The sequence below is a fragment of the Rhagoletis pomonella genome, unplaced genomic scaffold (genome assembly GCF_013731165.1).
Source record: "Rhagoletis pomonella isolate Grant_MI unplaced genomic scaffold, Rhpom_1.0 Rhpom_scaffold_00010, whole genome shotgun sequence".
NCBI lineage: Eukaryota > Metazoa > Arthropoda > Insecta > Diptera > Tephritidae > Rhagoletis > Rhagoletis pomonella.
In genome coordinates, this window is record NW_023458564.1 from 5,148,719 (window position 1) to 5,163,359 (window position 14,641).

The 14,641-nt window shown below is 35.1% G+C and overlaps 1 protein-coding gene across 2 annotated transcripts in view; it reads left to right on the forward strand.

Annotated features, from left to right (window-relative positions):
* Positions 1 to 250: 250 nt before the first annotated feature.
* The window catches only part of LOC118745958, a 213,536-nt gene continuing 199,145 nt past the window's right edge, over positions 251 to 14,641 (forward strand). For both annotated transcript variants that reach the window (XM_036479639.1, XM_036479640.1), the window contains exon 1: positions 251 to 457. In XM_036479639.1, coding sequence (XP_036335532.1) covers positions 421 to 457 — 37 coding nt within the window. In that variant the 5' untranslated portion in view covers positions 251 to 420. The remainder of the gene's footprint in view (positions 458 to 14,641) is intronic.

Consider the following 14,641-nt stretch of genomic DNA (forward strand, 5'->3'; position numbering starts at 1 on the left):
GTAAATCGTAAATTTTTTTGAAATTCAAAACAGAAAAACCGTTGGACTACACAAATAACTAAGCATTCAATACATACATACATATTTTCGCTTGACAATTGTCCGCGTTTCGTCGGTTATATAAAGCGAATTTCGTGTAAAATTGTGGGTGCGTGTGCGCGCGTGCAAAGTGAATTTAGCCATATTTTTGTGTGCTAAGCTGGCTTGGACTACGCTGCTTCGATACCTACATATATTCTTTTAGAAAGCATATCGCTCGCCACTACAAATTGTCGCAGGCAATTAACCCGTTACTACTGTGATTTCACTGCATATGATAGTGCGCTGCTTTATTATTTTTTCAACTGTACCAACCTGACATTATTTATTGTCGCCATTTTTGCTGAAAAGAATAATTCAATTCAGAAAACTCGCATCAAGATGATTGCCTTACTGACGCTCTTCTTCTATATGACAAGTAAGTACGACATTTTTTTTACAGTAAATGTTTGTTGTTATATATGCTCACTAGTTATTTATTATATTTTAAAGACAATAATAGATATTTTAGTAGTATAAAAATCATTGTAAGTCCGTGAAAATCTTCTTGTTTTGTTGTAACTTTTAAAATTTGGTAATGGAATTCAAGGCAGCGCATAGATACATACATATATGTATGCCTAATAGTCAAGTATTTAAAGTTCTTTAACGCTAGAAAGACGGCCAATATTTTTTTGCCAGTTATTTTTCTAAATTGGTATCCCGTAACATTTACTAAAAATACATAATAATTAATTTAAAGGCATTCCTATTTTATTGATGTGTTTCAAACTTAAATAAATAGTACAACTACCTAAAAAAGGCGGATAGATGGATCATAGGGTGACTATTGCCAAACATTAATGTAAAAATTGTTTGTTACTACAATAAGTAAATAAAAACGAAAATTTAATTTTAAAGTTATTTTAAAATGAATAAACAGTTTTCAATTTCAAATTATAAGTTTATTATTATTAAAATTAGTTTTAAACAAGTAAAGAAGTAAACGTTCGGACGAAACCGATCTTTATATACCCGACGCAGGTATCAAAAACCGTCGTTATAACTTTATCTAAACTGCCTTTGCATGATAAACAGGGGTGTTTTCGCCGATTTCATACGGTTTCGATAATATGCTGAATTAGAGTCATTGAACCAAGTTTGTTAGAAATGGATAAAGTGATTACCGAGATAGAACTTTGCAGTCATAAAGCGGGCGGTGCCACGCCCAATTCTTTAAAGTCGATAGCAGTCATATTTATAGATAAGAATTGGTTTTAAGTATTAACTTGGAGTAAATTAATATACTCAGCTATTGAAATATTGGACTTTTCGTATTTCTGAAATTTACCGTTATACAGGGAGCGGGTGCAATTTTAGTCCGATTTTAATTTTAATAATAACGAATTGCTTTTCAGTACCATGATTATTAAGCGCACCGAGTCTGGTAGAAATTGATAAATCGGTTACCGAGATACACATTTGTGGTCGTAAGGGGACGTCGCCACACCCATTATCCACAAATTTATAATAATCTAATTTTTTGGGCAGTCGGCGTAGTCACAGTGCGAGATCGCCCATTTTTAATCAACTTCACAAAAAGGGGAAGGTTATCAATTCGTCGGAATATTTTTTTTTTAATGCATGTTACCGCATAATTTTGGAGCACATTAACCGATTTCGATAATCTTTTTTCATCGGAAAGGTGGTACCCTAAGGGTGGTCCCATACTTATTTTGTTTAGATCCGATAATTGAGTCGTGAGGAAATTAACGATAATCTTAAATTTTTATATGTGAATTAAAGTCGGTTTTGTTTTTTGCTTAAAACTTTCTTGTCAATACCAACCAACCTTGGACAAAGGGCAACCCACATACTAAATTTCATTGAGATATATGAATTTGTGCTCTAATTATCGTGTACACGGACGGACGGGCGGACGGACAGACAGACATGGCTTAATTGATTTCTTTTTTCATTCTGATCATTTATGTATACATTTGTCTATAACTATCTCGATTCCTTTAGGCTGTTACAAACAACCGTTATGCGAACAAAGTTTTAATACCTTTGTGCACAAGTGCGCTCGAGTATAAAGAGTTTGGTCAAATGTCCCCTGTCCGACTTTTAAGGTATATGGATTTTTTAGAAAGGGTGAACCGAAAAAGTGCGATACTAATTGGCAATGCAATGAGGTTTGGTCGTAATCGTTGTTCGGGCTATGCAGTTCCAGTTGCACAGCTATACTCAATCCCAACTCTTGCGTGCCGTTCGGGTGCTCTGGACGACGTGAGCAACCCATGTACGAGATGCGGTATCCAATCCGATCTTAGCCTTGGATCACGGCAGAAATAGAGGGAGCATCTGTGGGGCCACTCCGTAAAATTCGGTTTAAGGGCTCACTGAAGTAGGCAGCGTCTGTTCACCACTCGGTGCAACCTTCTATGAGCGCCTGGAGCTTCGAAAACGAGCGCTGCCCCGACCATGATATTAAAATCGTGCTTGGCGACTTCATTGCCAGGTTGGGCAAGGAAGGGATCTTTGGAGCCATCGTCGGAATATTCTGCCTCCACGACGCAACGTCCGGAACGACTTCGCCGGGTCCCGAAATATGGTAGTATGTAGTACTAGGTTCAGGAATATCGAAAAACGAGAAAACAATTCTAACATACGCACACTATTGAATGGCAGCACCACTAAAAGTAGTGGACAAGACGAGCCCGAGCTTCCGTTGATGAATCGATGTTCCACCATCTGACTATGCAGAAGTACGAATAAGTAGCTTTAGCGCTCTTGAAGTTTGCTTTGCATAATCCACAAGAAAGTGCCACCGCAATTCACGCCATCTACCGCGGGATCAGCCTTCTAAGCATACATATATTGCGAGGTCTTATCGAGCGTAGACCAGGTATTCACAATACACCAAATTTTGGAACGGACCTGCGAAAAAAGGATCACCATCTATTTGTCGACCTCAAAGCTGCTTTCGACAGCACTAAAAAGAGTTGCTTATACGCCGCGATGCCTGAATTTGGCATTCCCTCGAAACTAATACGGCTGTGTAAAATGACGTTGAACAATACCACCAGCTCCGTCAGCATTGGGAAAGACCTCTCCGAGCCGTTCGCCACCAAACGGGGCTTCAGACAGGGCGGCTCTCTTTCATGTGATTTCTTTAATCTGATGTCGGAGACGATAATAAGAGCTGCAGAACTGAACCGCTCAGGAACAATGTAATACAAGAGCATGCAATTCCTGGCGTATGCCGATGGCATCGACATTATCGGTAACAAAAACCGCGAAGTCTGTTCTGCCTTTACTAAGTTCGATAAGGAAGCAAAGCACGCCCAAATAAGAAGAAAAAGAATTTTACCGTTAAGGCAACACAAAAACTAATCAAAGCTGCATTTACAAAACTCTTGAGAAAAAGGTAGAACTACTATTACAGATGCGCAAACTAAAAATAATAATTGTGACATTTTGTGGCAAAGCATCCTGAAATTTAAGTATGACTATATGTATACAACGCTTACATATTCTATAGTACTTAGATAACGTATTAATAACATAACAAGGAAAATAGCTCAGGAAAAAGTGGTGACATGCGTAAAACGAAGAAACAGTCGCAAAATAAAATATAATAGGGGTATTCTCCAAATCTTGCAAAGCCATTGCACGTAGCACGGATTGCACGGATTGCATAAATTGCAAACACACAACAAGAAAATTCATGGGAAACAACATTTCCTATCGCTGCAAAATATGCAACGTCGAAACCCATGTATATATTTTACAAAATAGCATAGCAAGATAATAGCGACCCTGTGCTGGTTGTTTTGTTGTTGGAATTGCTACATATTTCTCTCATTCCTCTCATCTAGCTCACTTAATTTTTTTTTGCTGTCTCTTGTTATTGTATTTGATACATAATTTCGCTGCTTGCTCCCCATGCATGCTACCTCTTTGCAATGGGGTGTTCTCGTACTCTTCGAAATTTGGAATAGTATTTTTGCATTTCGTGCAATCCGTGCATCGTGCAAGACTTCGAGAATACCCCTATTATATAACAAAACTGAAAAACTGTGAGCAGGCAAAATTAAATGAGGAAATTCGTGTGCGTTCCATTGTACAACTGTGAAGGTATAACTGTATATGGGGCGTTCCATACCAAAACGGACGGGGTTCACTCTTCATGTGCTTGATTGGTTTCAAATTTTTAGGGTTGATGCATAAACATAAATAATAATAAATATGAAATTTGAAGAAAATGCGCAAAACCGTTTTCAAAGAAAAAAATATAAAAAATAACGCCAGTTTTTTAATCGCTTAAAACTTGAACTTTGAATGAAAATTTAATGGGCTACAAAACTGTATACTCAAAAAAATTCTAAAAAAAATTGGAAAAATTTGTAAATTTGTAATGTACTCATTTTACTCAACTTCGGTGTAAAGAAAAAATGCAGAACTCAAATTATTGTAGAGTGCACCCCATAATACTTAAATATTGCGCAATACTCAGAGCTACCATTGTGATTTTTTCAGTTTTTTGAGATGACATATTTTGAAAAACTATTTCTTTTTTTTATCAAAAATGTGTATGTGAAAAATTTTTCAAGAAGAACAAATGTTTTAAATATTTCTTTTCATAGAGAATTTTAATCTGTGTATGTGTGATTTTTTTCCAATTTTTTTCTCGCTCCGTTCTCGAGATATTTGGAAAACTATAAGACCTATTTTTTTTGTTTTTGTGCTGTAAAGTTTTTAAAAATGTATTAATCGAGCTGAAATTTCATATTTATTTATTATTTATGTTTATGCAGCAACGCTAAAAATTTTAAACAAATCAAACACATGAAGTGTGAACCTCGTCCGTCTTGGTATGGAACACCCCATATAAATATGCACATATATAGATATTTGTGGCATTTTTGTTAACATTCATGTTGAAACAGGTGAATGGAAAAATTATGCATAAAAAAGAAGGAAAAAGAAGACAATAGACATAATCGAGCAACATAGCGTAAAAAGATAACCATGTCACCGTACTAGATGCAAGTAAATGAGCGAAAATGGGGAAAAAGTTAAAACTCGCACGAGCCCATTGAAAATCCTGTGTCTACAATTTCAGAGCATCTGGCAGCATGCTAGGGCCACCGATGATAAAACAGAGATATGATAAAAGTAAATGTTCATGTAAACGATTTTCTGTTAGAGTACGTGAATCTGCTATGTTATAGCAGGATCTTTAAGGAAAGAAATACGTTTGCAAATTTAAGTAAAAAAGAGATTTGCCTCCGAGTCAGTAATTTGGCCTAAATATTTTAGATTCCCCAGTTCTTTCGCAGCTTCGATTTATAGTTTCATTTTAGCGAACCACTTAACTGTGCCTGTTGATTCTCAAACGTAAATGTATTCATATAATCCCACTCGCAAACTTCTGCAATAGGTGTTTTAATTTATGCGACACTCTCTGCCACTCGACACGGTACCGCACTTCAAACTGTCTAACAGCAATCCGTTAGCAACAATAGCGTCATTATTTTGGTATTCTCTACAAACTAGGTGATACGAGTACCCACCCTAGTGGTGGCAACGCAACTGAAGTCGGATAAAAAGTTTCATTTGCTGTGAGCTCAGATATACTCACTTTTTTCCATTCGATCTCTTTTCATTTTCCTTTTGTGGTTTAGTTTTGTATACAAAAACTACCGCCATTATTTCACAGGGAATATTTTTGCCTATACGTATACGTAAATATACATACATATGTACTAAGCATATGTAGATATGACAATCACACAACGCAACTGAGAAAAGCGAAATTGAGCCGTAATAAAAACTTGTAGGAAACGCAGTTCATTCCCTGCAGCAAAAGGATACTTTACGGTACTTAGCAACGGCGAAAAAGGTGTATCGAACTAGACAGGTGCGATTTGATCTCAAAATGTGCTCCGTAATAGAAGAAACGGTTTGCATTTGGGAAGCAATTTTAGAGACTTTAGTTGGGTTAAATCCTCACACGTATACTTTTGGAGCTAGACCCAGACAATCGCACATAATATCAATGCAGTATTACTGCATTCCCATATTACCAGAGGGTGATATGGATTGGACGAGTTTATTATTCCATTGTCAATATATGCGACATCCACTGATATGACTGGACAGAATTTAAAAGTAGATATTTTCCGTGGTGTAAGTGCAACGATGTAGTTGTCATAAATCTTATTAAAAGTAATGCGTTTATATAATATTTTTTACAAATATTTTTTTAAATGAGTTTGTTGTTGTTTGAGATAAATTATTTTTAATCGCTGCAATAACTCCAATGCATAGTGGTTCAAAACTGGAATTTAATCTTCATAAATCACTGGAGCCTTAATTTTTCAAACAATTAGAATTTTTTTTTTTTTTTATGAAAGCTTATAAAATTAGCAAGAATCTATTTGAGCCCGATTTTTGAACTTTTATATGTTTCTATTTAGTTTTTTAGTGCAAAGTGCGGAAAGAGTTGTAGTTTAGAAGAAAATCGATAATAAAAGCTAGTTGAAAACAATTGTAGGGTTCCCCCAAAACGAAAAAAATCACAAGAAAAATATTTTTGTTTTTAGTTTTTAGAAAAATCTTTGGTATGCAGTTTTATAAATCGCAAAATTTTAGTACAATAAAATGTAAGTTGCAAGTGGATGAGAGTTCGTATTGATTTGCATGTTGTGTAGTTTATATTTTTATTATACACGTATTATTAAAAATCAATGCGAACACTTATCGACCTGAAACCTGCACTTTATTATACAAAAATTTCATGATATATAAAATTGTTTACCCAAAATTTTTCTAAGAACTAAAAAAAGAATTAATTTAGGTGAACATTTTTTTAAAACATTTAAAATTTAGGTTAGATTTTTTTTTTCGTTTGGAGAGCCCTACAGTTGTTTTCAACTAGTTTTTATTGTGCAAGGTTTATTAGCTGGAAAAGGATAACAGATTTTCTTCAAAGTTGCTGCTTTTTCTGCACTTTCCACAAAAAAATGTAATACAAGGAAATACAAACTCAGAAAATCGGACTCAACTGGTCTCTTGGAAATTTTATAAGCTTTCATGAAAAAAAAATTGTCAAATTGGTTGAAAAATGAAGGCTCCAGTGATCTAAGTTTAGACCACTGTGCATTAGAGTTATTGCATTTATAACCAGATTTCGTATGCTCTTTCCGTTTTAGGTTGTATGTATGAGTTACAAGTTTTATCGGTGCTTGGCTTCATTTTTCCATGTATTTTATATGGTCCCCCATTGCTTTTTCTGGGGATTTTAACGGACCTATAAAATATAGTTTAAGAAACAATTGGGTATTATTATTTGGAATTTCTTGAAGAGAAACAGAGTTTTCCGATCGAAAAATATTGACTGTTTTTCGGTATAGAACAACCCTAGGAGGTGGCGGCATTCAAATTCCGACTCTACTTTTTCATGTGAATTTTTGGACCACCCTCATGTACATACATACATAAATAATTGCACATGTTGGTTTTATCATCTTACCTCGCGTATTTTGTGCAGAGAGAAAAATTCAATTGTACCGTTGTATTTGCCGTTGTGCCTTCTAACGCTTAGGTGACAAGCGAATATATTTAGTTTGACATGTGCACATGTTCATGTGTGTATGCTTACACATGCGAAAATTAATTTTTGTACAAAAAAAATAAAATGATTTCAAAAAAAATCACCACTCAAATCAGCGTCACTTGACATGTTTATGTATAAACCGGAGCCTTCGTTTACCGTTTACCTCTTTTTGCTCACATATATGTATATGTATATATGTGTGCTTTGAATGATTCGTTTGGATTTTCTGGGCATTTTAAGAAAGATATTTTATTGATGCATAATTTCAAAAAAGCATGAAATGTGCATTGATGTACACATATGTACGTGATTGATATCAATATTAAAATGCTTTCTTTGTTGTTTTCTGAACTTTCAGATGCTAAATTAAAAATTCTAATTTCTCCAAAAACAACATGGAATTGCATCAAAATAATTTTCCCTTTGAGCATAAAATACATAAACATTTAAGAATACACAAAAGCTTATAAAGTCGCTTTAACATCGGACTATATGCCTGGAAAATACGATAAAATTGTAAACATACAATGCTAAGAAATAGTACACAAGTAAAACAAATTATTCCCTTGCATTCGAAGATGTGCCTAAAGCATTGTAAACCAATTGAAGTGTAGTCAGTGCGTATTAGCAACATTTTGTGACTGTGGCAGATATTCGGTCACCCAAGCTAACATTCACATGCATTAAAGGCCAGAGAAAATTGTAGTGGACACAGTGAAGGTGACAAAAAAAAACTCCTTTATTATTCTATTTTCTTTTCAATTATTTTTTTGATGTATTAGCAAATCAATCAAAGAGACGACGTTCAGGTGACATGCTTCACAAGAGTGGAACCGTCAAATGTAGGAGAAAAAGTACTCGCTTGTTTAGATGGGTGAGCATTTAACCGTATGACTATGCTGGGATATGCGCTGAAATTGCTACCAATTAAACAGTCTATACTTTTGCCTAAATATTTTGCATTCTTATTTAGGTAGAAACAATCATTTCATCATAAAAACTAGTGAAATTTTTAGAAAAGTATACTACTGTTCGATGTAGCCAACCTTAGCGCGGATAATAGCATCGAGTCGGTCCCGGATGGCACAAATGTGGTATGGTGGTACTGTTTTGTCCCAGTGTCTCATATTTTTCAGTTGATACTTTGCCCTCGAGAATGGACTATATGGAAAAATCCACTCGAAGCTGGGAGGTTTTTTTCTAAAACAAACAGGGGATTTCGCGAGCTTTAAGCGATGGCGCATAATTTGACGAATTCTTCTATGGAGTGAGCAGTGAGAGTGATTTCGAAGGGATAGCGTCTACAAAGCCAACACTTTTCGCCCAAGAATAATTCTTCTTCTTCTTATTTGGCACTACAACTGTTTGTCGGTTCCTGTGCGAATTTGCGCCAGTTGGTTATCTCAAGCGCAGACAGGTCCTTCTGCACTTGGTTCTTCCACTGCGTTCGCAGGCGCCTTTAATTTCGTTGTCCACCCATGGGTGCGGAGTCGAAGGATCTTCTATATATATTTATTTTTATGCGTCATTCCATCTTCTCCGATACCCGTCATCCACGAAAACATGGCCGTAGATCTTGAATAGTTCTCTCGATAGCCCCCAAAGCCTTCTCATCTTAGTTCGACATCGTCTAACTTTCTGCGCCATTTATAAGGACGGGCTTGATAAGAGATTTGTAGAGCGTGATTTCTGTTCGTCGAGAGAGAGAGCTCTGCTTTTCAATTGTCTACTGAGCCCAAAGTAGAACCTGTTGGCAAGAGTTATTATTCGCGTTATCTTCAGGCTGTGGGTGGTGTTTATGCTGGATCCTAGATAGACAAAGTGAGTATAATTATTTAAATAACTTAATATGGGGTCTAGAATCATCTGACGAATTTGCAGGAGCATTGACTTCTAGATTTAAAAAAAAAAAACACACACTTGTTGGCGCCAGATAAAATAGTGATGCTCCATCGTACAAGAGAGTTTTTACATTTAGAAAATTATATTGTTTTTTGATAAGATATGCAATGCTTGATTCTGGAAATATGGCAGACTATCATAAATCCACTTATAGTTTTGCTCCACTTGCATATAAAACTGTGCCTTATGAAACATAACATTTGGTCTTGGCACAGAGAAGACAAAAGCGTTCAATTTAGATGACCCATAAATAAAAATATTAAAAAAGTATTCGGATTTTTTTTTACTAAAATGTTCTGGGAAATTATACGTCAATGCACTGAATTTTTTAAATTATTTTTTGAATTAAGAAATCACATCTTAAAAGATATGCTGACGTCAGGCAGATAAACTTAAAACTCAGTTTTACTATATTTGGCCAATAGGTTCGTGAGCATATTGATTGTTTCGTGCGTTTTGAAATTTTTTGATTATAATCTCCCGGTGTTATTCATGTGCTCTTAAGCACTTGTTTGATTTTTATATATTTAGACATAGTTAAATCAGCATTTCTTAAAACGATGGTTTCAACTATTTCATTTATTTGTCATTAAAGCCCTTAATCATAGCCCTTAATCACAACAAATCGTCCCTTTCTTGTTTACAAGATTGACTTTTTACTTTCTGAACTAGGTCAGTAAAATTTATGGAAAGTAATGCTAAGGAAATTCAGTAAGCAAATTAAAGCCTTAGATACTTAGAAAATATATTTCAACTTTTTTTATTTTCCCAAGAACCCACTGTAGATGGCTAGTAATTTGCACAACTGAGAGCTCCATTTTCCGAATGTAAAAAATAGACGGCACCCCTGGTAAAATTAACTGCCATTAATTCATTTTTTTCTTCGCACACTTTGTAACGCACAAGCTTAAAAACATATCGCACATGTTCGTACAAAATGCGTCAAGAACAAATTTGTCACTTTTGCTTTTATGTATGTAGGTAAATATGTACTGAACCACTTCTTGCAAAAGCTATGGCATAATTTTTATTAAACATAAGGGGTATTCTCCAAATTTTGCAAAGCCATTGCACGTAGCACGGATTGCATGGATTGCATAACTTGCAAACACACAACAACAAAATACATGGGAAACAACATTTCCTATTGCTGCAAAATATGCAACGTCTAAGCCCATGTATATATTTTGCAAAATAGCATAGCAAGATAATGCGACCCTGTGCTAGTTGTTTTGTTGTTGGAATTGCTACATATTTCTCTCATTCCTCTCATCTCGCTCACTTCCTTTTTTTTTGCTGTCTCTTGTTATTGTATTTGATACATAATTTCGCTGCTTGCTCCCCATGCATGCTACCACTTTGCAATGGGGTGATCTCGTACTCCTCGAAATTTGGAATAGTATTTTTGCATTTCGTGCAATCCGTGCATTGTGCAAGACTTCGAGAATACCCCTATAGTTTGCTGCAAAAAATCACAACAACGTCCCTCTTTTCCATGCTATTTGCATGTGCTTAGAAACCATTCTCTGTGCTTTCTGACAAATGGGTAATACAGAGTTAATGCTGTTTTGAAGAACGTGTGGGGCGTGTATGTACATATCTATACGTGCACATGTAGGTATGAATGTATTTTTTCACAATTTTCTTTTCGCTTTTATTGTCTAGGGTGACATTTGCAATTACGCTAATATATGTAACTTGACAGACAACGGTGAATCCTCACCCTTACTCAAGCTGTCAATTGCTGGTGGCATTGTGCTAATCAAAAGTCTGCCAGCTGACAAGAATTGCAAAAAAAAATAATGTTGCCTGTTGATTTAAGTCTCTTCAATTCAATTTGCCGTGTTAGAAGTTGACGGAGTGTTAGAGACATGTAAATTAATCCCAAGTATTTACTACTTAATACAAAATTGTATTCTTTATATTTTCGGGTAACTTGGTGAGTAACACTAGGATAGGGCTGCTATATGTCTGAACACATCGACCAGAATACTTAGCATCCAAATTAAAAACGAAGATACATGTGAATATGGTGCGAATATATTCCTTATAAGTACAGTTGCTTTGGTTCTGGCGTTGTATTATTTAGAAGTAATTTCTGATATTGTAAGAAATTGAGTTTTGTGGTACAATCCGAAAAGGTGAATGACTGATGATGATCTATTGTATGAAACGCTCAAGTTTTGAATTTTTTTTTAGTCATAAAAAACAAATTTCTCTTGGCTGTGACTGTAACTTGTAAAAATGTTTGGCGCCTTTAACGTGGCCTTGAATGCTTGCCTTACCATCATAAGAAAATTTCCACATATCCGATAGTGCGTTTTATGATCATTTTTGCCATTTTGTATATGCATGCCAGAAAATAATTTAAGTAGGCTATCTGAAGTGAAGCCATTCTAAAAGACTTACTCAATAAAATTTTTCCGAGCCAAAAGAAAAAATATGTGTCTCATTATTTGGACCAACAAACAATGTATTTGAGTTTGGTCGAAATTAAAAATCATGCTCGTACCTGACCGGTTGTCTGGAAATGGAAAGCATCATATACATATTTATTTTCACAAATACATCCAAACCGACTCACGAGTCAGACGCACTGTGTATGCCGCTAATTATATGAGTCTTTTAGGAGTCATATTTGATCAAAATTATGAACCAGAACCTTCTGCCAATAGAAAAACAATAAAGATTCGAAATTTATATCTAAACTTGTTCAAGTATACAGAAATTGCAAATTATTAGAAACCAAAAAATAAACAAAATTTAGCTACAGCTGCTGCTGTTTAATGCTTGTTGGATTATATGTATATATGCAGGTAAGTATGTATGCTATTTGAAAGAAATTTTTCGCTGAATCCTTTTACAAATATAGTGCCTTCAATAAGGCTCAAAGAACAACCTAAAATAAGAGACCGATTGTAATAATTTGTAAGGCCGATAAGAACCTCGAAAAGAGTCTGAAATTATTCATATATGAGCCCAAAAATTGCTTTAAAAGAGTCCAAAATGAGCCGTATAGGAGGCCAATAAGGGTCCGATATGACTCATATTGAGGCTCATTTGATGTATGTATGTATGAATTTAAGCTCATATAAGTCGACCTTCGGAGGAAGAGAAACACCCTTATATCGGACTTTTAAATGAGCTCATTATGAGCGCAAAGGCTCCGAAATAGGACTCTTTAAAGACTCATTTATGACTCCAAATGTTTGCTGGGTACTTTCTTAATAAGTACACAAAATTTAGAATTTAAGAACTTCTAATTGTCATGGTGACCTACGTTGCTAGGTAGTAAATTCCAATAAAGTAGCTGCACAAGTGAATTGACCAATATTTATTCTACAACTGGCGCTTATGTATGTATGTATACCATTTAGCATTTAGCCTCTTATTCATGTGACACGTGCAAGGCATTACAGTTAAACAAGCAATGTGAAAAGCCGGATTGTTCATTTCCGGCAAAGTTTTTTCTACATGAAAAAGTATGAAGAAAGCGGCAAAATATTTGAAGATGACAACAATGAAAAGAAAATTATCCAGAATAAAAATAAAAAAGAATATACATACATATAAATGTATGTATGTATGTATGTAAGTATATGATGAAATTCTTTAGCCTTTTGTCAGCAGAGGTAAGCATTTTACTCCCATTTTTGTTATTTTAGTAGGTTTTGTCACTACTACCTTGCCTGGAAACGACATAATGCACTGACAAATAAAAAATGTCAAAATGATTGTAATTTATGTTGCACGTCGAGTATGCGCTGGCTAATGCATGCAAAATGAAATTGCCCAAGATGCAGAGGAAAGGAGGGAACCATGACGGAAGCTTGCAAGGCCGGAATTGTAATTTGCAAATTTGTCTCCACTTATCATTTTCATGACAGAAAAACACCTACAGTTAAAAATAAATTGTTGAATAAAAACTAAATATATGTACGTGTAAAATATGTATATTCGAGTATTCAAGTAAGTATGATTTCGGAATTTTGTTTTCGCACCTGTACGCAAGATTTGGTTAGTACTCATGGGCTGAAAAGTGAATTAACATATGAGCTAATAGTTAAATTCCTTTTTTTTAAACTAAATATGCAATCAAATAACCCATCGGAAATGCTGCACTATGCCTCAACTTAAGAAAAAAAATATATAAGCTTATTTTGGGCCGCTTTTTTCAAAGAAGCTTTTTGGAGATTTTTTTGGAAAAACGTGTTTTTTAAACTTTTCGCAGTTATTCGTCAATATCTCTGACAAAACCATCTAATCGACGTAAACCTACCATCACAGCGTTGAAAGGACTATATAAAAACGACGTTTGCTATTTTTTTCAAATAAAAAGGGCAATTTATAAAAACTGGCGTTGATTTTTTTTGAATTTTCTTTGCAAAGCGGTCTTGCGTATTTTCCTCCATAAGAAATTCATGCTTGTATGGAAAAAAGTTCAAAATGCCGTAAGAAAAAAAATTTGTTTCGTTTACATCAGCGACGTTATGAATAATAATAATAATAATAGATTGGCGCTTACACATATGTTACTGTTTGGCCGAGCTTCTCCTCCGATTTGTGGCGTGCGCCTTGATGTTGTCACACAAAGCGTAGGTCCCAGTTTTACGCCGACTCCGAACGGCGATTGTATTTTTTATGAGAAGCTGTTTTTCATGGCAGAAATGCACTCGGAGGTTTGCCATTGCCTGCCGAGGGACGACCGCTGTTAAGAAAAAACCTTTTTTTCTATATTTTTGCGAAGTTGCTTTGACCAGGGCTTGGACCCAGGCGTTGCGGAATGGAAGCACGCACTGCTTACCACTACACCACAGCGGCCGACATTATGATACATTCATTAAAATATTCTTCAAAAAAAGGCTCAGGCTGCAATTTAAAAGTACAGTTTAAAGCTTTTTATTAATTGTAGTCAAAACAGCATTTTACAAAAATCATACTTCAAATTCATTAACAAGTTCTTACTATTAATTCAATATGTAAAATTTTTCGTGATCCCGGGATTGGCATCGCTGGTACCAATATATGGATACTTTATCAACAATGAGACATAGAGTTTGAAGTGGGAAGCGGTTCCCAATAACTAGATTCTACCTA